General features: G+C 42.2%; 1 protein-coding gene across 1 annotated transcript in view; it reads right to left on the bottom strand.

Moving 5' to 3' along the window:
- Nucleotides 1–22,716, bottom strand: part of TMEM26 (transmembrane protein 26) — a 43,944-nt gene extending 21,228 nt beyond the window's left edge. The window contains exons 1-2 of the mRNA XM_075257565.1: nt 22,523–22,716; nt 5,613–5,691 (exon numbers count right to left, since the gene is read on the bottom strand). Coding sequence (XP_075113666.1) covers nt 5,613–5,691; nt 22,523–22,713 — 270 coding nt within the window. The 5' untranslated portion in view covers nt 22,714–22,716. The remainder of the gene's footprint in view (nt 1–5,612; nt 5,692–22,522) is intronic.
- Between the last annotated feature and the right edge of the window lie 209 nt (nt 22,717–22,925).

Below are 22,925 nucleotides of genomic sequence, written 5' to 3'. Positions count from 1 at the left end.
TGCACAAGGGTTCAAGCGCACCCTCGGCTCTGATGTAGCAGAGCTGAGGCTGCACAAGGGTTCAAGCGCACCCTCGGCTCTGATGTAGGAGAGCCGAGGGTGCACTTGAACCCTTGTGCACCCTCAGCTCTGCTACATCAGAGCCGAGGGTGCGCTTGAACCCTTGTGCACACTCTGCTTCATCAAGCTAATAGAATGCATTGGCCAGCGCTGATTGGCCAATGTATTCTATTAGCCTGATGAAGTAGAGCTGAATGTGTGTGCTAAGCACACACATTCAGCTCTACTTCATCGGGCTAATAGAATGCATTGGCCAGCGCTGATTGGCCAGAGTACGGAACTCGACCAATCAGCGCTGGCTCTGCTGGAGGAGGCGGAGTCTAAGATCGCTCCACACCAGTCTCCATTCAGGTCCGACCTTAGACTCCGCCTCCTCCAGCAGAGCCAGCGCTGATTGGCCGAATTCCGTACTCTGGCCAATCAGCACTGGCTAATGCATTGTATTGGCGTGATGAAGCAGTGCTGAATGTGTGTGCTTAGCACACACATTCAGCTCTACTTCATCGGGCTAATAGAATGCATTGGCCAATCAGCGCTGGCCAATGCATTCTATTAGCGTGAACTGAGTTTGCACAGGGGTTCTAGTGCACCCTCGGCTCTGCTACATCAGATTGCTACATCTGATGTAGCAGTGCCGAGTGTGCATCAGATGTGTAGTTGAGCAAAACTGACTCAGCACTGCTAAGTCTGCATTCGCATAGGAATGCATTGGCCAGCCTTCGGCCAATCAGCGCTGGCTCTGCCGGAGGAGGCGGAGTCTAAGGTCGGACCTGAATGGAGACTGGTGTGGAGCGATCTTAGACTCCGCCTCCTCCAGCAGAGCCAGCGCTGATTGGCCGAATTCCGTACTCTGGCCAATCAGCACTGGCTAATGCATTGTATTGGCGTGATGAAGCAGTGCTGAATGTGTGTGCTTAGCACACACATTCAGCTCTACTTCATCGGGCTAATAGAATGCATTGGCCAATCAGCGCTGGCCAATGCATTCTATTAGCGTGAACTGAGTTTGCACAGGGGTTCTAGTGCACCCTCGGCTCTGCTACATCAGATTGCTACATCTGATGTAGCAGTGCCGAGTGTGCATCAGATGTGTAGTTGAGCAAAACTGACTCAGCACTGCTAAGTCTGCATTCGCATAGGAATGCATTGGCCAGCCTTCGGCCAATCAGCGCTGGCTCTGCCGGAGGAGGCGGAGTCTAAGGTCGGACCTGAATGGAGACTGGTGTGGAGCGATCTTAGACTCCGCCTCCTCCAGCAGAGCCAGCGCTGATTGGTCGAGTTCCGTACTCTGGCCAATCAGCGCTGGCCAATGCATTCTATTAGCCCGATGAAGTAGAGCTGAATGTGTGTGCTTAGCACACACATTCAGCTCTACTTCATCAGGCTAATAGAATACATTGGCCAATCAGCGCTGGCCAATGCATTCTATTAGCTTGATGAAGCAGAGTGTGCACAAGGGTTCAAGCACACCCTCGGCTCTGATGTAGCAGAGCTGAGGGTGCACAAGGGTTCAAGTGCACCCTCGGCTCTCCTACATCAGGGCCGAGGGTGCGCTTGAACCCTTGTGCAGCCTCGGCTCTGCTACATCAGAGCCGAGGGTGCGCTTGAACCCTTGTGCACACTCTGCTTCATCAAGCTAATAGAATGCATTGGCCAGCACTGATTGGCCAGAGTACGGAATTCGGCCAATCAGCGCTGGCCAATGCATCCCTATGGGAAAAAGTTTATCTCACAAAAATCACAATTACACACCCGATAGAGCCCCAAAAAGTTATTTTTAATAACATTCCCCCCTAAATAAAGGTTATCCCTAGCTATCCCTGCCTGTACAGCTATCCCTGTCTCATAGTCACAAAGTTCACATTCTCATATGACCCGGATTTGAAATCCACTATTCGTCTAAAATGGAGGTCACCTGATTTCGGCAGCCAATGACTTTTTCCAATTTTTTTCAATGCCCCCAGTGTCGTAGTTCCTGTCCCACCTCCCCTGCGCTGTTATTGGTGCAAAAAAGGCACCAGGGAAGGTGGGAGGGGAATCGAATTTTGGCGCACTTTACCACGTGGTGTTCGATTCGATTCGAACATGGCGAACACCCTGATATCCGATCGAACATGTGTTCGATAGAACACTGTTCGCTCATCTCTAGCTGTTAGCTGTGTGGGCAGAATTGACCACAAACACACTCCAACATCTTGTCAAAAAAGAAGGTATTATTTGAATAGGAAAGCCTGAATGTGCTCCCCATCCACTGCTACATCGTCTGACGCCCAGAAGCAGCAGGAACAGCTGATCTTTGCTGGATCCAGGTGTTGGACACCCACAGATCACATCCTCATGGGATATCAGTATGAACAATCGATTTGAGGTCAGGCAATCCCTTTAATGCCCAAGGTTTTATAATTAAATCTCGATAGGATCATATAGATGTGGTAGTCGGGTTCTTTTGGCTTTATAGTATATATATATAGTTCCAACATATACTGCAACACTTTACAATTCAGAGGGTAAATACATAGACAAAAATTAGACATTTTAGTAGGAAAAAAAGGCTTCTAAACTAAATGAAAATGTCTACCATGTCTCCTTAAATATCACTTCTTCCTTGAGAGAAATATTGCTTTCAAGCTTTCATTTTACCCACAGACTCTCCAGGAATCCTAACCAAGAACCCTTCACATATCTGGGCTCACAGAAAGTCGTTTCAATCCCACAAAGTGCTTTTCAGAAATAATACAGAGTGGAAAAATATCCCTCACTACGAGTGTTGGTGACATCACTGCAAGCTTCATAGTCAGCCATTGTTTTCCTGCTGCTGCTATGAGCAGGATCCCCTACAGGCACGCAGATATTTTTATGTCACAGTAATTTCGGATTCACGCTAGTGTTACATGAGACAGCTATTTTAGTTTGAGACAAATCTCCATTTATTCAGTGTCGTAATTAAAAAGAACAATTTGGAATATTCGGGTTGAACCTGGATCGGTACGAGTCTGTTCAAACATCTCTAGCTACAATGATAATTTCTGGTCCAAATATATTTATTAAGGTATTCTTTATTATTTATCAAGGGGCAGCACAGTGGCTCAGGGGTTAGAACTTTTGCCTTGCGGCACTGAGGTACTGGGTTCAACCAACCAAGGAATCTGCATGGAGTTCCCTCCATGTGTTGGTTTCCTCCGGGTACTCCGATATCCTTTCACTTGCCAGAAATATATACAGTCCTATGAAAAAGTTTGGGCACCCCTATTAATTTTAATCATTTTTAGTTCTAAATATTTTGGTGTTTGCAGCAGCCATTTCAGTTTGATATATCTAATAACTGATGGACACAGTAATATTTCAGGATTGAAATGAGGTTTATTGTACTAACAGAAAATGTGCAATATGCATTAAACCAAAATTTGACCGGTGCAAAAGTATGGGCACCTCAACAGAAAAGTGACATTAATATTTAGTAGATCCTCCTTTTGCAGAGATAACAGCCTCTAGTCGCTTCCTGTAGCTTTTAATCAGTTCCTGGATCCTGGATGAAGGTATTTTGGACCATTCCTCTTTACAAAACAATTCAAGTTCAGTTAAGTTTGATGGTCACCGAGCATGGGCAGCCCGCTCTCAAATGATCTGAAAACAAAGATTGTTCAACATAGTTGTTCATGGGCAGAATAAAAAAAGTTGTCTCAGAGATTTAACCTGTCAGTTTCAACTGTGAGGAACATAGTAAGGAAATGGAAGACCACAGGGACAGTTCTTGTTAAGCCCAGAAGTGGCAGGCCAAGAAAAATATCAGAAAGGCAGAGAAGAAGAATGGTGAGAACAGTCAAGGACAATCCACAGACCACCTCCAAAGAGCTGCAGCATCATCTTGCTGCAGATGGTGTCACTGTGCATCGGTCAGCAATACAGCGCACTTTGCACAAGGAGAAGCTGTATGGGAGATTGATGAGAAAGAAGCTGTTTCTGCAACCACGCCACAAACAGAGCCCCCTTAGGTATGTAAAAGCACATTTGGACAAGCCTGTGGACTGTTGAAACAAAGATTGAGTTGTTTGGTTATAAAAAAAGGCGTTATGCATGGCGTCCAAAAAAAAACAGCATTCCAAGAAAAACACTTGCTACCCACTGTAAAATTTGGTGGAGGTTCCATCATGCTTTGGGGCTGTGTGGCCAATGCCGGCAGCGGGAATCTTGTTAAAGTTGAAGGTCACATGGATTCCACTCAGTATCAGCAGATTCTTGAGAATAATGTTCAAGAATCAGTGACGAAGTTGAAGTTACGCCGGGGATAGATATTTCAGCAAGACAATGATCCAAAACACCGCTCCAAATCGACTCAGGCATTCATGCAGAGGAACAAGTACAATGTTCTGGAATGGCCACCCCAGTCCCCAGACCTGAATATCATTGAATATCTGTGGGATGATTTGAAGCGGATTGTCCATGCTCGGCGACCATCAAACTTAACTGAACTTGAATTGTTTTGTAAAGAGGAATGGTCCAAAATACCTTTATCCAGGATCCAGGAACTGATTAAAAGCTACAGGAAGCGACTAGAGGCTGTTATCTTTGCAAAAGGAGGATCTACTAAATATTAATGTCACTTTTCTGTTGAGGTGCCCATACTTTTGCACTGGTCAAATTTTGGTTTAATGCATATTGCACATTTTCTGTTAGTACAATAAACCTCATTTCAATCCTGAAATATTACTGTGTCCATCAGTTATTAGATATATAAAACTGAAATGGCTGTTGCAAACACCAAAATATTTAGAACTAAAAATGATTAAAATTAATAGGGGTGCCCAAACTTTTTCATAGGACTGTAGGTAGGTGTTGGGTATGAGCGCCTATATGGCAGCAGTTTACTCCACAACTCACCATTGAGTGAGAAAATTGCATTACAATATGGGCGGATTCACACCTGCGCCCGGTCTTCGCTTTGCAGGTTTCCATTTCCTGCCCGAGAAACTGGACAGGAGACGGAAACCAGCAGGCAGTTTTCAAACCCATTCATTTGAATGGGTTTGCAAAGTGTCCACCCGCGAGCGTCTTCTGGTCTCCGCGGCAAAACCATTTTTTTTTTTAACAAAGTCGGACATGCAGGACTTTCTGTCCGGTTAAAAAAAATGGTTTCGCCACGGAGACCAGAAGGCGCTCACAGCCGGACATTGAATGCCGGGTTTCCATCTCCTGTCGGCAGAAGATGGAAACCCACAAAGCGGAGATCGGGAGCTGGTGTGAACCCACCCTCAGTTTGTCATTGTATTCCCACATTGAAGCACTACATTTACCCTAAATATTGTGGTCCTTCAGGATGAAGACCTTGGTTAAAGTTTGTGATGGTTAACAGTCCATAACAATATGATACATACATCATACATAGTGATTTATTATCCTTAAAAGGCTTGTAAATATTTTATAATCCTCTTAGACCTGCAATAGGGGAAATGATGATGCCATTTACTATAGGCTATCCATATCTAGATTCCCTTACAGCTAATTCCCATAAAAGTCCCCAATGATGTATAAGAAATAAAATAGAGGCCACTTACCTGAAGGTCAGTGTTTATTTCCAGAAGCCATAGAGATGGCACTATGCTTAATAAATAGCAGAATATTGGAGGGGAGACCCTGTGGAAACATGATAGCAAATTACTGAAATAAATGGGAATATACCAATAAAACATATAAGGGGAAATTCATTACCTTATCTACATCAGTTTTCTGCCATGGATATGTGCTAATTTGGTACAACGCCCTTTCTTGCGCCATATGTGTGGCAGGTCCCTCGTTCTGTGCCTGTGCCACTTTCTGCCCCTTCCTTGACCCCACATATTTATGATATCTCACCAGTTTTCTGGCATGGGTTATAAATATACGGCGATGATTCGATCATATATATATATATATATATATATATATATATAACCTATTTTTTTTTTCATTTTGATGCTTTGATCGATCATACAATATTCTGCAATACTTCTGTACTAAAGTATATTCTTCATTTACCAGTCTTCTATTACATCCTTTTTATGTAAGGGTGTAAAGGAATGTTACAGATGATAAACGTGGGAGCCTTGAATAGACCCCTCGCAGTGTACGTACGTGGTTCGAGGAGCACCAGGATGAGTTTAACATACTCCCTTAGCCAGAAAATTCCCAATCGAGAATCTGTGGGACCACCTCGATCGGGTTGTTCGTGCCATGGATGCTCAACCACATAACTTAGTACAGCTGGCCCCGGCACTAGAGTCGGCATGGCTCAACATCTCAGTGAACATCATCACAACATCCCCTCTCTTCCTGCACGTCTCGCAGCGGTCCGCTCTGCGAAAGGTGGTTATTCTGGATTTTGACAGATGGTCACATTAATGTGACTGGACTGTGTATATAATGCATTGTATATAGAGGTCATGTAAGTTTTCTACAATTATAACTGCTATGCTACATATTTCTTACAAAGATATGACTTAGTAACAAATCCAACCCACAATGGCAGAATATAGTGATTAAGTCTTTACTGCTCCTCTAGCGCAGGTCTATATGGATTATCTTGCACTAATAATATCACAAGGTATTATAATAGGAAATCTTTAGACCTGTGATTAAGGTTATTGACTTGATAGCACTGTGCACTGAGCAGAATACAGATTTGTGCAGCACAAAGGAAAAATCATAAGTCTACAATTCTGTCCTTATAATTGACAGCGTCTGTTTCGAGGTCTGAAAGGAGCAGCTGGGAATTCTTGGCAGACATTACTTACAAAACTGTTCTTTTTACTAAAGTGATACTTCAATATAGACACAAAGACATACCTCCATCCTGTAGAATGATTTCAGAGTTTCATGAATATCATTCTTTATATTGCAAACTAACACAATTTGGAGGATCTCTTGTCAATGGCCAAGATTGGAGAATTGATGGTGTAACTAACAGCTCTTGGGGCAGGGTGCAAAAACTCAGCATGGGCCCCTCTGTGCAACTTCTTCTCATGACTATTAGCCACTTCCCATCTGTATATTACAGCAGCATATACATTTCACTTTTCTACTCTATATGGGTCTAGTCCACCATGAAGACTTTGCCCGTACACACAGACATTAGAGATGAGCGAACAGTAAAATGTTCGATATTCGATATTCGTTTTGAGTAGCCGCTCAATATTCGACTACTCGAATCGAATATCGAACCCTATTATAGTCTATTGGGTAGAAATGCTCGTTTCAGGGGTAGGCAACATTTCATCAAATTACACTTACCAAGTCCACGAGTGAGGGTCGGGCTGGATCCTCCGAGAAGTCTTCTCCGTGCAGCGTCCCCGCGGCGTCTTCCGGCTCTGAATTCACTCTGCCAGGCATCGAGCCTGGGCAGAGCCGACTGCGCATGCCCGCACTACAAGAAAATGTAGTGCGGGCATGCACAGTCGGCTCTGCCCAGGCCCAATGCCTGGCAGAGTGAATTCAGAGCCAGAAGACGCCGCGGGGAAGCTGCACGGAGAAGACTTCTAAAGGTAGGAGAAGAACCAGCGCTGATTGGCCGACTGTATAGCATTCGGCCAATCAATGCTGGTTCTGCATCAAACTTTTCCATTTGAATAGCGAGTGGTACTCGATCGAGTACGAGTATTTCGAATACCGTAATATTCGATCGAATACCTACTCGATCGAATACTACTCGCTCATCTCTAACAGCCATCATTAACATATACTGTCAGTGCACCCCACTAAGTAATCATGAATATTTTTATGCCATAGTCGCTGGTCAGCACATAGTCAAGGGTGGGTGCTGTGGACGGATGGATGATGTGGCACAAAAGTGGACATAAATGTAGGGTCACCGACAGGGAATGGGGAGTGATGTGAAGCTTGCGTGAACAAATCTTCATGGTGGCCTGGGCCTAGATAGAGAGGAATATGCTACAAAAATATACAGCTGGAACATGGCTGATATGGCTCTGAGTAGAAGTTGTGCAGGAGGGCCAAAGATGAGTTTTTGAGGCACAGCCTATGAGTCTTTCGGTACAAGCATGGTTTTTGCCATTAAAAGGTTAGTTTCTTCATCTTTGGCAGTGGAAAGCTGTGTATCATTTTGTAGAAATTTCCAACTTATCAATGTATCAATGTAATTTTTTTTTGGTTCTGAGCACATCAATCATTTTTTTGCTTGTCTCATTCTGATAATGCCTGACTGCTCTCAACTGTTGGTGACATGTTGCAACATAAGAAAAGCTGCCAATTAGGGTTGAGCGATCCTGATCTTTTTAGGTGGGATCAAGGTCAGAGGTTATTTCCCACAATGCTTTGCTACTGGCCAAGCATTGTGGGAAAAGCTAACAATGTTTGCTAGGTCCCATAGGAATGAATGGATGCCGGCTGCATCCATTCATTCTAATGGAAGACTAGCTAACATCTCTAGTAGCTAACACTTACCTGAACAGATGCTGCCGCTGGTCCGGTCCCCGCTGTTCTCGCTCCTCTTCTCGCCTCGTTGTCCCCGCCTCCCAGGTAAGTGCTACAGACCTAGGAAGAAGGCGGGGCTTGTGGCTTAGGAGAGTGTGGGCGGGAACTGGGAGGGGAGACTTGAGTGATGCACTTACATCTTGTTTTCTTTTTGTATACACTGTGGTAAGTCTGTCCCCTATTCTGTATTATACAGCCAGCATCCGCCGGATATTCCATACATCCTTTATGCATAATTACGTAAATTAACATGATTATGAGCGAAAGGGTTAAACAATGTATTGTCTTGTTTGAGTTTTTATACTCGTGATGGTTCCATATTTGTATACTTATGTAACCTAACTGGCATGCAGCCATTATTAGGCCCCAAACTTTTAAGGCGACCCATAGAGAGCCTTTGATCACACTCAAAGGTCAACATCTGACCACTTCATATGACCTTGACCATGACAGCTAAGGGATCTGAATGATTGGGATCAACAGTGCTGTATGTTTAATCCCAGCCCTTGCAGCAAGAGCAAGTTCTTGCATTATTGAAAGAACAGTTGCTGCGACCGAATGACCAGAATAATGTACATGTACACCATTCTGCTTTACCAGCCCCCACAGATGATGTGCATATACCTGATTCTGTACTTTGGGGCTAACAAGCTGTTTGGGCATTCTAAATATTGTGATATGTTTTATACATTATTTATATTTTGCTAAGGCAATAAAGGACAGAATAAATCCAAAAGCAACAAAACATGAACAAGAACTAAAACAGAAGCTGCCAGTTTCTACAGGAAACCATATGCAGAGCTGAAATCTGATATTGGTCATTAAAATGCATTTCCCCACATCTTATACATTGTGTGCGTCATTGTGTAACACATCCAAATTCTCGCTGGCTACTTGTCCTTGAAACTTTCGGAGCGTTTGTAGCTACATCGCAGTATAAATGTATCAATAGAGATTATCATCCATCTCTTCTCTATGGTGCAGAAGAAAAAAAATAGGTATATATTTTTTTTGCCACCTAAACTATCTGTAACTTAAAGTGTAACATAATACGATGGTCAATGCTGATCAATGATTAAAAAAAAAGTAGACAGCGATATATTTAACAAGAGCACTTCTTAAAATGATCTTCTTACCAGGGCCTACCGCAGAGGAATGTATGTGGCAAATACAATTTTATTGACATCTTTCTTTGCAAACTGCAGGACGCCTCAAGATCATCTCTGTTTTTGTTTTCTAATAATTTCACATTTGTAGGCTTATCTATGAGCAGTCACTGGCCCAAAAATAATGTTATCTATCATCAATGGTGTCATCTGTTCCATACAGCCATTGTTATGCCCCAAAGGCAACCCATAGACATAGAGATGAGTGAGTAGTATTCGATCGAGTAAGTATTCGATCGAATACTACGGTATTTGAAATACTCGTACTCGATCGAGTACCACTCACTATTCGAATGGATAAGTTCGATGCAGAACCAGCATTGATTGGCCGAATGCTATACAGTCGGCCAATCAACGCTGGTTCTTCTCCTACCTTTAGAAGTCTTCTCCGTGCAGCTTCCCTGCGGCGTCTTCCGGCTCTGAATTCACTCTGCCAGGCATCGGGCCTGGGCAGAGCCGACTGCGCATGTCCGCTTGTAGGACGCTGCACGGAGAAGACTTCTCGGAGGATCCAGCCCGGCCCTCATTCGTGGACTTGGTAAGTATAATTTGATCGAACGTTGCCTACCCCTGAAACTAGCATTTTTCCCCCATAGACTATAATAGGGTTCGATATTCGATTTGAGTAGTCGAATATTGAGGGGCTACTCGAAACGAATATCGAATCTCGAACATTTTACTGTTCGCTCATCTCTACATAGACAGCCATTGATCACACTCAAAGATGATGGGAAATATCATGGGTATGTGTGATATTTTATAATGAAAATACCCCTTTATGACATGTCTCAACTCTCTATACTTAGGTTGTGCTTTTAATATACAGTACATTGTATGATATTAGTTTGGGGAACATGCGGACAGAAAATTAGTTCACAATCTACTTTCCTGTCCGCATGACTTGTGCGAAGACTGTGCAGAAAGCACACGGACCTCATTATAGTCTATAGGGTCCGTGTGCTTTCACTGCACACGGCTTGCCAATGCGTTCGGTAGTCCATTCAGGGGGTCCCCATGTGGACTCCCCCAAATGGATTACCAATGCAGATGTGAACCAGGCTTTAGTGATTCCCTACAGTGAGCTCCAGATTCCTATATAGCGTTAAAGGGTGAATACAAAAGGAATTCTTAAATAATGCCTTATAGAGTAGCACTAAGTCAAATACAGTTAGTGATGCAGGAGAGCCATACAAACCGTGTTACAATTACATTACCAGCCATTTATTAAAGGGGAACCATATAATTCTACACACAGCTAACACACAGCTACTGTACATACATGCTAATATCGCTGGTGGCCACCCACCAGCGATATTAGCATGAAGTCCCTGTGAAGTCACTGCTGGTACTCTCAGTGATCCTCAGAAGAAAAAGGCTTATTAGAAGAACAGAAAACAAGAAAGGGCCATTCTGGAAATTAGCAAGGTTACAGAGGTTGGACCCATTACTGTCATAATGGTATGGTATAACCTTGCAATTTGATGTATTATTACATTTGGCAGATTATACATTATATAAATTATATATAACACTACTGAATCACAGGTTATTCAACCCTTGCGCAGGTAAAGTAAAAGATATGCTGTAGATACAAGGCATGAAAATCAAAATAAACCATGATCAGCAGCAGGATTTTTTTTTTTTTTAATGATTTGCAGTTTGTCATAATTCCTACCTAAAATATGTAATACTGCCATGAAATCCATCATACCAGACTATGTGGGCAATAATAATGAAAGGCAGACATTTGTAATAACCACAAAGTAAAATTTACCCTTTAACACTATTTTGTTTGAATTCCAAAAATTCTACAGTGAGTAATATCCTTTAAGGTTCTAAGGTTCTTTAAGGTATCTAATCAATAACAGATTATAATAAGGGTAGTTTGGGCAGAAACTTGGAAACCGAGAGGTCCATTGTCCACCAACCCACCCAACAACTTTGATGTCTGCACTTTACAATGAGTGAGGACAAGGGTCTCCAGTTCTGCATATGTGCATTTCTGTATGCAGGACATCTGTGCTGATTCCTGGCATTGACGTATGCAGGAGCCATTGAAGGGCCTTTGCAAGTTCTCATCCTCTACATGACTGTACTGACGAAAAGACTGTGTGCAGAAGAGAACATGCGTAAGGTAGGTAGGTCAGTGTGTGTTTATATATGTGTGCTTAGCCTCTTGATCCATCTACATAGTTCCCAAAGTAATACTGAAGAGAAGAATTTGCAGTTCCTGACATTCTATTCACCTGACCAAGTCGAGACTTGGGCGTGTGTTTAATGAATCTGGTCCATGAGAATGGAATCAATACTTCGATGTCCCATGTGAAGTCACTTGGTGACCCAGTGGGTCCACATTTTCGTTGGCCTTGTCATAAATTTCTTGGATGCGACTCCTACAGTAAAATTCTTATACAGGAATAATTTATAATATTAAATCAAATTGACTTGTCAGAGTTTTTCCATTATTACCACTGACTGTACATCATGTATTGCTTTAATTTCCGCTGTCGAATTTCCCACCAGGACTTGATTCGAGGTAATATCATACAGATGTGAAAGGGACAGGTTACTTTGCTGTCAATGTACTTTATATTATTGTATTTCATAGAAAATCTGCTGCCCACTGATAAGCCAACATGCCCAGTGGCAGGGGTCACATCCAAACTTTCTGAAACATTTTATTTGTATTATCTGAACACATCTTAGATACAGTATTTACAGAACCGGCTGTTTTTGAAGCAGTTTTGTAATGTGCAGCACGCCAGTTTTATTCCATATCACTAAGGACTTTTGTGACATTTCACTTCCAAACGAAATTGCAAATAACAGTAGTCCACTAAAAGGGAAAAGATAACTATTTGGTGTGATAGCATAAAAACGTGTCTACACGATAACCAACTAGCAAAGAAATCACATCAGGTCAGAGCAATTCCACTGAATATATTCCTGCAAGGTACAGTATGAATACAGCATCAGGGAACAAGTAAAAAGTCAAAAAAAAGACAAAGAACAAAACAATTTCGCAATGGGAAAGGAAATTAAATCTAGTTTGAGACAAACTTTTGGCATCTACATTGACTGTTTGCTCATTTCAGCCAGTCTTTTGAAACATTAAAAGGGCTGTCCATTATCATTTTTTTTTAATATGAGGTCAAAAAATAAAAAAAAACTCATACTCAACTGTCCTCAGTGATCTCCCAGCGTGGTCCGGTCGTTCTGCTTCGGTGTCTTCTTCCAGGATAAGTCCCCACCGCACATGAACGCTGAGGCCACTGATTGGTCTACCAGTGACATCCCATGTCCTCTTCTTAGGCCACTGTTTGGCCTTAGCTTTCACATGCAGTGGGGACTTCTGTCAGAACAAGACACTGGAGCATGAGGACAAGACCTTGCTGAGAGTCAACAGAGCACCTGGGGACAGGTGAGTATGGATTTGTATTATTTTTTCCACCTTCCCCAGACAATCCCTTTAAGGGCTTATTCACACAAGAGTGAAAAACAACCATATGGTGATGTGATTCCAACAGTGAAAGTGAAAACAGTTTGTTAAAAAAGATGACACGTTCTATATTTATTCCTTTTGATGGACCACACAAACCAGACAGATATCAAGGAGGAAAAAAAGAAGAAAACTCAACTGTTTTTGCAATGGTCCATTGAAAACAGTTCCAAACAGATTACACTGGACAAAGGGACATAAATGGACATAGAACAGACGCAAATGGCCATTTAAAATGAGAAATGGGCACGATCATGTGGCTATAACCTAACAGTACTGGTCATTCACAATCGCCAACAGCAGACTACTATGTGACTTTCGAGCATGGGCAATCATTTGTTCCTTTGTGCAAATCCAAGGGAGTATGTTAGAAAGAAATACTGTATTCCCAATCAGCTTATTTAATTGTTTGTGGAAAATTAATTGGTCCGGACATTGTTTTATGGCTAATGGACACAAAGGGCCTTATCTATCTGATGAATCTCCTCTTCCTTTTGTTACTATAGTGCACTGGATTTCTATAGTGAGAATTTAGTATATTCTATAATCTTGTTATCATGTGGTTTTGAATGAACTTAGAAATGCCTCCTATGACTCTTACAGAATTTCAGATGTGAAACATCATCTTCCAGGCATGTCACAGTAACTTCTGTTTTTCATTAATTTCCACAAAGCATACTGCCTTCTCCTGCTCAGAGCCAAACCACATCTCACCAAGGGTCCCTGCTTCCAAAATTTTGGAAACCACATTTCTTGTGACTAGTTAAATATGCATTAAGTACCTTGCACCTCTGATGTTACACAAAATCATATTAATATTATTCTTCTGATGTAAAGATCTACATCTGGTCCAACTTTTATCATAGCTTCCAAAGTAAAATGTATACAAAGCTTTGGGAATTCTGGTCTAAAGTAAAACCAAACTTAAATGAGGTCAGCAGCAGATTATATTAGGGTTGAGCCGATCTTGAGATTTCAGGATCATTTTTAAAATCCAATTTCCGATCATTTTCCATTCGAACCCGATCCCGATCCCAATTCCGATCTCAATGCAAGTAAATGGGATTTTTTTAAAAACCGAAGATCGGATTTTAAAAACAATCCTATTCACTACACAGCATGGAGTCTAAAAATTGAACGCTTTAATTGTTAGACTCCACGCTGTGTAGTGATAAAAAAAAATTCCTCTGGCTCCTTAATCCCCCCTGGTGTCCACCTACCTACACAGAAGTGCTGCCGCTGGTCTGGTCCCTCTGTTTTCGCTCCTGTTCTCATCTCGCTGTCCCGGCCTCCCAGGTTAGTGTTACAGATCTAGGAAGAAGGCGTGGCTTGTGACTTAGGAGCGTGTGGGCAGATACAGGGCGGGGAGATGTGAGTGCTTTCTTCCCAGTACCCGCCAACACTCTCCTAAGCCACAAGCCCGCCTTCTTCCTAGATCTGTAACAATAACCTGGGAGGCGGGGGCAGCGAGGAGAGAACAGGAGCGAAAAAAAGTGTTATGCCCGGTTCACATATGCTGATGTGTTCCATCCGTAAGAGTCTGCATGAGAACCCCTACGGATGGAACACAAGTGCAACTGCAAGCGCTGTGCAGTTCAAGCACATGGACTCCATTATAGTCTATGGACGGAACACATCAGCATATGTGAACCAAGCCTTAAGCTACTAGAGATGTTAGCTAGTCTCCCATTAGAATGAATGGACGCAGCCGGCGCGCAGGGGGTTAAGCGGCCGGATGCCGGCACAGGCTGTGTGCCGGCTGCATCCATTCATTCCTATGGGACCTAGCTAACATTGTTAACTTTTCCCACAATGCTTGGCCAGTAGCAAAGCATTGTGGGAAATAACCTCCGACCTTGATCCCACCTAAAAAGATCAGGATAGGAATTTCGATCGCGATCGTGAAATTTACTCGATCACCAATCTGAATCCGATCTTTTCCTATCCCAATCGCTCAACCCCAGGTTAAATGTATCATACTACTTTTCTGTGTTAGCACCAACAATTGGATGTTTACTATTTCCCTTGTTATAGGACCGTACCCCCACGCACTGACAATGTTCAATCATTGCTGACAGTATAATACCATATAGGGATGCAACCTCTTTTTGTGAAAGTGGTTGTAGTCCTTTTCTTCTCCATCTAGCCCAAACCACCATAATGGATTCTAATTGCTACAGAGTTTCCGGCTGACAAATTTTTGGATTTTCTTCTGCTGACATCACCAGCTTCGATAATAACACACATAAATTCAGACCCCTAAATAGTCCGCACACGGGACTATGTAATTCATGGCCGAATGCGTGTATTGACAGAAATGAATGGGTCAGTGCTCTATCCAGGGAAAACCCAGATAGATCATTGACCCAAGCCACGCCACGGTCGTCTGCAAGGAGCCTTAACTGTTGTAAACACAAATGGTAGAAAAATTTGTGGGTTTTTTAAGAGTATTTCTTAAAGGGATTCTACCATTAAATTACTTTTTTTTCTAATTACCACGTCGGAATAGCCTTAAGAGAGGCTATTCATCTCCTACCTTTAGACGTGGTCTCCGCCGTGCTGTTCCGTAGAAATACCGGTTTTAACCGGTATGCAAATGATCTCTCCGCAGTAATGAGGGCGGGCTCCAGCGCTGAAAGGCCGATGAGCGCATCCCCATTGCTGCCCGAGAGCTCTTTCCTGCGCCGCCTCCTTCTTCTGCAGCAACTCCGCCTCTTCTGGCTTCTCTTGCTCTTGTAGTTTGATACAGGAGCATAGAGAGGCCACCCCAAAATGGCCGCCGGTCGGCTCCTGTATTGAACTGCAAGAGCGACTACCCAAAAATGGCCACTGGCCGGCGGCCATTTTTGGGTAGCCGCTCTTGCAGTTCAAAACAGGAGCTGGCCGGCGGCCATTTTGGGGTGGCCTCTCTATGCTCCTGTATAGAACTACAAGAGCAAGAGAAGCCAGAAGAGGCAGAGTTGCTGCAGAACAAGGAGGCGGCGCAGGAAACAGCTCTGGGCAGCAATGGGGACTCGCTCATCGGTGTTTCAGCGCTGGGGACCGCCCTCATTGCTGCGGAGAGCTCATTTGCATACTAGTTAAAACCAGGATTTCTACGGAACGGCGGAGACCACGTCTAAAGGTAGGAGACGAATAGCCTTTCTTAAGGCTATTCCGACGTGTTCATTAGAAAAAAAGGTAGTTTAATGGTAGAATCCCTTTAAGTTAGCCAACCTGTGGGTGACAGCAATAGCATCCGACAAGTATAAAGGGACAAACAAAATAAGACATAAGTAACATAAGTAAAAAATTGTACATTTTAATTAATAAATTATATTTGCTTATCTCCATTTTTTTTTTCATTTAGATATATCAAAACAAAATTGGCTGTCAGTATAGATAATCCCTTTAACATGCTTTTATTACTGTTACAGTATATGAGTATTTGTTTTTCCAAGCAAATTCCATAAGCTGCCAGACAAACATTAGTTAGTGATACATTAAACTGCATATTACCGTCTTTAAGTGCTCTTCTTCCCAGTATTCTTCTGCCCAGTATTAATGGGTATTTTATTTAGATCCTGATCATTAGGACCTGCACCATAGAGACCTGTGGTCTGCATCTTCCATCAAACAGATCCGCTAAAGCATTTACAGGTAATAAGGATCTGCATCAGAGCCTCTGTGACAGAGATCGTCGAAGATCGGCAGAGAAAAAAGTCCTGAAGTTTCGAATCTGCGGGTATATGGCAAACCCAATTATAGTCAATGGGGTCCACCAGTGTCCGTATGTAACCTTTGTTGCAGTGCAATGTCCCCGAACAATGGAGAGCTCGGTCCTAACGTAAACCTAGCGGAAACCATCTTCACATCTTCTTTATATTAATAAATTATTAGGATTTTTGCTTTCAAACAAACTCTTAGAATATAACATTATGGTATTTGTTTAACTCTGGACCCCTTCTATCTGCTCAAAGTGAAAGGTAATGGCACCAAAGTACTTGGCCACCCAAATTAGATAAATTTGTTGATTTGCAGGGCCTGCATTCTGTTTCTTTTTCAGCCCCAAAACAGAATTTAACACATTTCTATGCTATTAACCTAATTTTACATTCATATGTGTGAGATTGCAAGTTCTACTGTCAAATGTAAAATCCATCCTAACTACAGAAAGCTTCACTTCGTATCGCACAGCTGTTTTTCCAATGAGGAGAAGTATTCTGTATTACGCACATTGAAAAAAATCCACATGGCCAGGTAAAAAAAAACACAACTGAGATAAAAAGCAATGAGTCAACTTCCCAAACATCTTCATGTCAGAAGGTCTAACCAAATGTGGAGATGGGGAAAGCTGATGGAGGTGATAGCACACGTTATCCTTCTTTGGTAATTCTACGTGACTTACAGAATGAAGGGAAAAGCCTTTTTGTTTGTGTGAAGCTGAAAGAACGATTTAGATGAAGTCAATGTGATATTGTTTACGGTAAGAGAGCAATGCGCATAATACTGGGGTTGTTTACATACAATGTTATATATATCCTTACACACTGCACATTACTATGACTAATGCCATATAATGGATGGGGAGATGTGTAAAGGACGAGTCTGGGTTTCTTTTGTTATACTTGTAAAGCACTTGGTGTAATATTTATGAATGTACAAAGCATGCTTTATATGCATTAGGATATATTTAGAAAAGATATTGGAAAAACATAGTATACAAAGGCATCCGGAAAGCTGCATTGGCAGTCTGCACTTGAAGATGCAGATGAAACCCAAAGTCCAGGAACATACTGTAGAGGTGGAACAAAACAGTTGAGAGTCAAAACTCAGTAGGATGTTTGTTACAACTTCACCCTTGTAATGTGATCTCATTCCATTACATATGAAACTGAATGTAACTATAACATGACGATACAGGTTGCAAGGACACCTCTTCATTGAGTCTTCTACTATCCTTAGCCCATTGAAGGATGAAATGTGGGTAATGTGATTCCTATTCTCTCTGAATGTAGGGGTCTCAAAATAGGGTCACCATCTATTAGAATTTATGACATATTTCAAGCACAGATTATATATTTTAGTTGTAAATATGGGGGTTTTCCAGGGAGGGTTTCAATACTTATTATCCATGGGTTCTATTGAAGATGAACCACAGGTTTCCAGGCTGATTCCGACCCCAGGTTACATTGTTGGAACCAGGGGTGTAACTTAAGGGGGTGCAGAGGGTGTAGTCGCATTGGGGCTCAGGAGCCTTAGGGGGCCCATACACTGGTATCAGTATTGAGATTTCAGTTTCCATATGGCCCATACGCCAAGGAAACCCACAGGTTACCCTAACCACACTAAGGGTGATTGGACTCCTTAGCTCCCGTAACCAGCACTATCAAGAATTCGCTGTAAGGATGAGGTAGGTGGCCCTGGACAGAAGATTTCACCGGGGCCCACAAGACTTTAGTTATGCCACTAGTTGGAACTAACACCTGGCCCCTAAACAGCTCCACCTTTTTATTCCTTTTCTGTATTTGCTTGTTATCTGCAGCAAATATCATTATTCTAGTAAAACTGATCCCCATAATAGAGATAACTACCTGTGAACATGAGATAGGGTATTAGAAGGTCGAGGTCTGCGCTCACTGGTAAACCTTGTGTGACAGCCAAGAGTCGATACAATGGTGAGATAATAAATAGTGGATTTATTGAAAAAAATAGCACGACGCGTTTCGGACCACCACGGGTCCTTTCTCAAGTGCAGATTTTGCTGAGTCAGCCGGGCTGGATGCATCTCTTGGCTGTCACACAAGGTTTACCAGTGAGCGCAGACCTCGACCTTCTAATACCCTAACTTTTCCCTCCGGTTTTCCGGTGTTTTCGTTGGTTCTGCAGCCACTCCCACCTGGAGTTTTCACTACGTATGTGACAATAAAGGACACATACTCTTCAGGTGAGAGGTCTACTGGTATTACTCATTGTTATATACATTTTTCTGAAATTGGCATTAATACTACGCTTAGAGCGCTCGGTGTCTCTCTCTTTCTTTTTGTGAACATGAGAGAAGAAGGAGAAGGTGCGGCAACTCAAGGACAGGGCGCCTGTTTTGATTATGTGACTCAGGGTTTTAACAAGCCCAGAAGACCCATGGTTTGCCCACAATGGAACCTGGGAAAATTACTGAAATCTTCTCTATAGAACTCTTTGAGGCCAAGGCCCCAGCTCTGAAGCAAAAAAGCGCTGCAGAAAAAAATGCAGCAGCAATGGACTTTCTGCTTCCTTTATACCTATAGGGAAACCACGTGCGTTTCTGTAGGTATAATTGACGTGCTGTGATTTCCAATGGTTTTGGAAATGACAGCATGTCCGCACTGTGGAGATGGGATTTACTAGAATCCTATCCAATATACAGTGACTGTAAAACGCCAATTTTTTTCCACAGCCTTAAAGGATATTTTAACTGGATCTTAAGTAGTAGCTCCCTTACCTAGTCCTCTGCATTGTTCAATAGATGTGATGGTTGTTATTAGGCTAAGGGTTACCCTACCGAATATGTGCAGATTACAATAAAGGTTGTGAATTTTCTTCAAACTCTCAGGGACATATAATAGAAATTTCTGTTCACCATTGAAAGTTATAGAGCCTTGACGAAGCGTATATTCAGTAAGTGTCTCAAAGGGACGTCTGTCTTATTGAATATCATGCCCTTGGTGACCTCAGACGCATGAGTAGATGAATAAGTGGAGCTAGCTTGGCTTAGTAACTGTACATTCATTTTCACTTGGCCATTGCTTGCAAAATACTTCAGCTCAGTCCATAATTAAAAACAGCATATTCAGCATTCGCACCGATCACATGTAGATTTTCTCAGTTTTAGCAGTGAGTAATCTATTTTATGTTTAGGGCCAGTGCTGTGTGCCTTATATATAACAATGGTCCTATTCATGTAATGCGTCTTTCTGATGCTACTTTACATTGGCTCTGGGAGAAGCAGCTGCACTGGCACATTGCCACCGTGTCACATTTTAGATGACAAATCATTAACTTTTTGTACAGTTTCACTAATATGCACAAATATATAATATGCATTTCCCATGTAAGGGGATTTCTAGTGTGAAGTACATGTGGCATTCAGGGTTGTGCAGTGGCAGAGCTATAGGGGGTATATGGATCATTATAGTTATAGTTTCTGTGACATAGGTGATTATTATTTCTGTCACTCATAGAATTCCCATAGAACACGTGTGGCCATCTCTCCATTCATTCTCTGCCACCTCACTGTTCTCAGCATAGGTGTGGGTCCTAAAGGTAATGCCCACATCTATTAGACAGTTATATGGATTTACATTGACTATTATAATGGTAATAACCCTTTAAGGTTTTTTCCCACTAGTTCCCACTATCCTGTGGCTAGGGGAGAAGTGTGTGGTGTTGCATATGTATGACTTCAATGGGACTGAGAGTATCCTCTGATCTCATCAGTCTCATAGAAGTGAATGGCACAGTGGTCATGTTGGGACTGGGGCATCCACATTCTCATGATCACAGGGACCCATTGATCAAACACTTATCTTTTATCTTCTGGGACAGCCCTTTACGGACAAGGCCACACAAAGCGAAATGTAGCAAAAACCGGAAAATGTAATGTGTTTTTTAACTACTTTTTGCATTTTTCGCTTAACATGCAGCATCTTTGAATACACATACATATTAAAAATGTATCATTTTAAGGAACATTTTCCCACTTTGTGAGGGTGAGATTATATGGAATACAATAGAACATGACCTATAATTCAAAATAACACTCATGTTGAATAGCCCCCGTTCACAGACATTAAATTTAATGGTGCCTTGTGGCATCTGTTAAAAAAAATGGATGTCCGCGACCATCATTTACTGTTGTGCGAATATATCTGAAGCCACATGTTGCAGAAAAGCTACATTTTTGTTCAGATTTTGCTGCATTTTTTGGGAGGGCCTAAGCCAAGAGTGGTTTCAAAAGGAATGGGAAATAAAAGAAGCACTTGTACTCATTTGTACTTCTTCCATCTGCTGAATCCATTCTTAGCTTTGACTCAAAATTTGCAACAAAAAACGCAGCTTTTCCGCAATAAGTGGACGTAGCCTCAAGGAGTTTGCCCACTATCACCCACAATGTTGTGGCTAGGGGATATATGTATCATCATTGTGGTGTGATGGTGCACATATGTGACTTCCATAGAATTGTCAGAACACGATGATCTCCATTAATCCTATAGAACAGAATGGAGAATTGGTTGTGCAGTCTCACTACCACTCCATTCACGTGCAGCACTCGGGCATCACTGCTGTCATGATCGTTGGGACTCAGTGATCGAATACTTATTTCATATCCTGTGGAAATGCCCTTTAAATTTACTAAAATAGCAAGTCACCGACCTTTTACAGATTATAGCAAGAGTCACAAATAAATTAAAACTATGACTTAAAGCTTCATCCCACCCTCAGCCCCTCCTATAGGTAATAGACAAGGAATAACTATTGTACAACCTTTTACACACATGGAGGTACATAAGCAAAGCGAGCCTGATCCCAAATGGGAACCCCAGCAGTCATGGTGAGATACTAATTGTATCCTTATATGTTTGGGGATACAATGAATCAAAGCATGATTTTTTTTCATGTATCAGATCTTTGAGCTAATCATTATGGAATACGCCTTATACAGTGTAAACCATTATAACGTCAGCAGTATAACTGTGTATATACTTGTCCAAACACATCAGACATCAAACATAAAAAGTCTAGAAAGCAACAAACCATTGAAGTAGAGTCTGGAGCTTCTCATTCCCGAGTAATACATTAGATTTACAATTAAATATTAAAGTTTCCTCTCTGCCATTGAGGAACTCGTATACCCTGCCAAGTATTGTATGCATCTAATCAATAAAGTTGTATTACTCTGCAATGAAGAGAGTACAGCAGGCATGAACTTGTCAACTAACCCTTTGAGAATCCATTCTGTACGTCATAATACCGTAATGCAATTGGTTACAGCGATATGACAAACTCATCTCCTATATCTGGTAAACATAGCACCGCTACAGCTACTATATAGCATTCTGGTCTCATGCACGTATCATCACTTAGTAAAGTTACAAGTTAACTTTTCTTGACACTCTGCCATTCCATTCATCTCCGAAAGCTCCTCAGTTGAGAAGTACAAAAGCTCTATAACAAGTGATCATTACACTGTGACGGGGTTTCAGATCCACATAGATGTCATGACAACATGATGCAAGACAGTAAAGCATTTGTAAAGCTGAGAATAGACATGCACCAGGCATAATGGGAAGAATAGAATGTATTGAGAATTGCTTACCATTTTAACCCCCTTCCTTTCTTAAGTTTCAGTGTCAGCACCATCTCAATGCACAGTAATATGTTGACAAGAGCCAGCAGCCAGTACATCTTGTCATTTTTTAACACAGTAACCCTCCAAACCCCAACTACAGAGTGAAGCATGAATAGGAGTCTGGTCAGTACTGCATTGAGGAAGACTTTGAGTTCCATGGTCTTGTAGCCTGTCCCTTTTGTAAATCCTATGAAACGTCTCCTTCCAAGTTTTCGGAGAGGACAGGAAAGTTGCTCCCGGGATATGTATCTGTGCAGATGCTTTTTCCTCTGCTACAACAAAGAAGCCTATAGCTGCTCTTAAACCGCCCCTCCTCCAGACTTCCTGAACTTATGTGTCTGCCGAGCTTGTCCTGAGCTGAATGGTACTC

Source organism: Leptodactylus fuscus, chromosome 10 (genome assembly GCF_031893055.1).
Source record: "Leptodactylus fuscus isolate aLepFus1 chromosome 10, aLepFus1.hap2, whole genome shotgun sequence".
Lineage (NCBI taxonomy): Eukaryota > Metazoa > Chordata > Amphibia > Anura > Leptodactylidae > Leptodactylus > Leptodactylus fuscus.
This window is presented reverse-complemented; position numbering and strand designations above follow the sequence as displayed.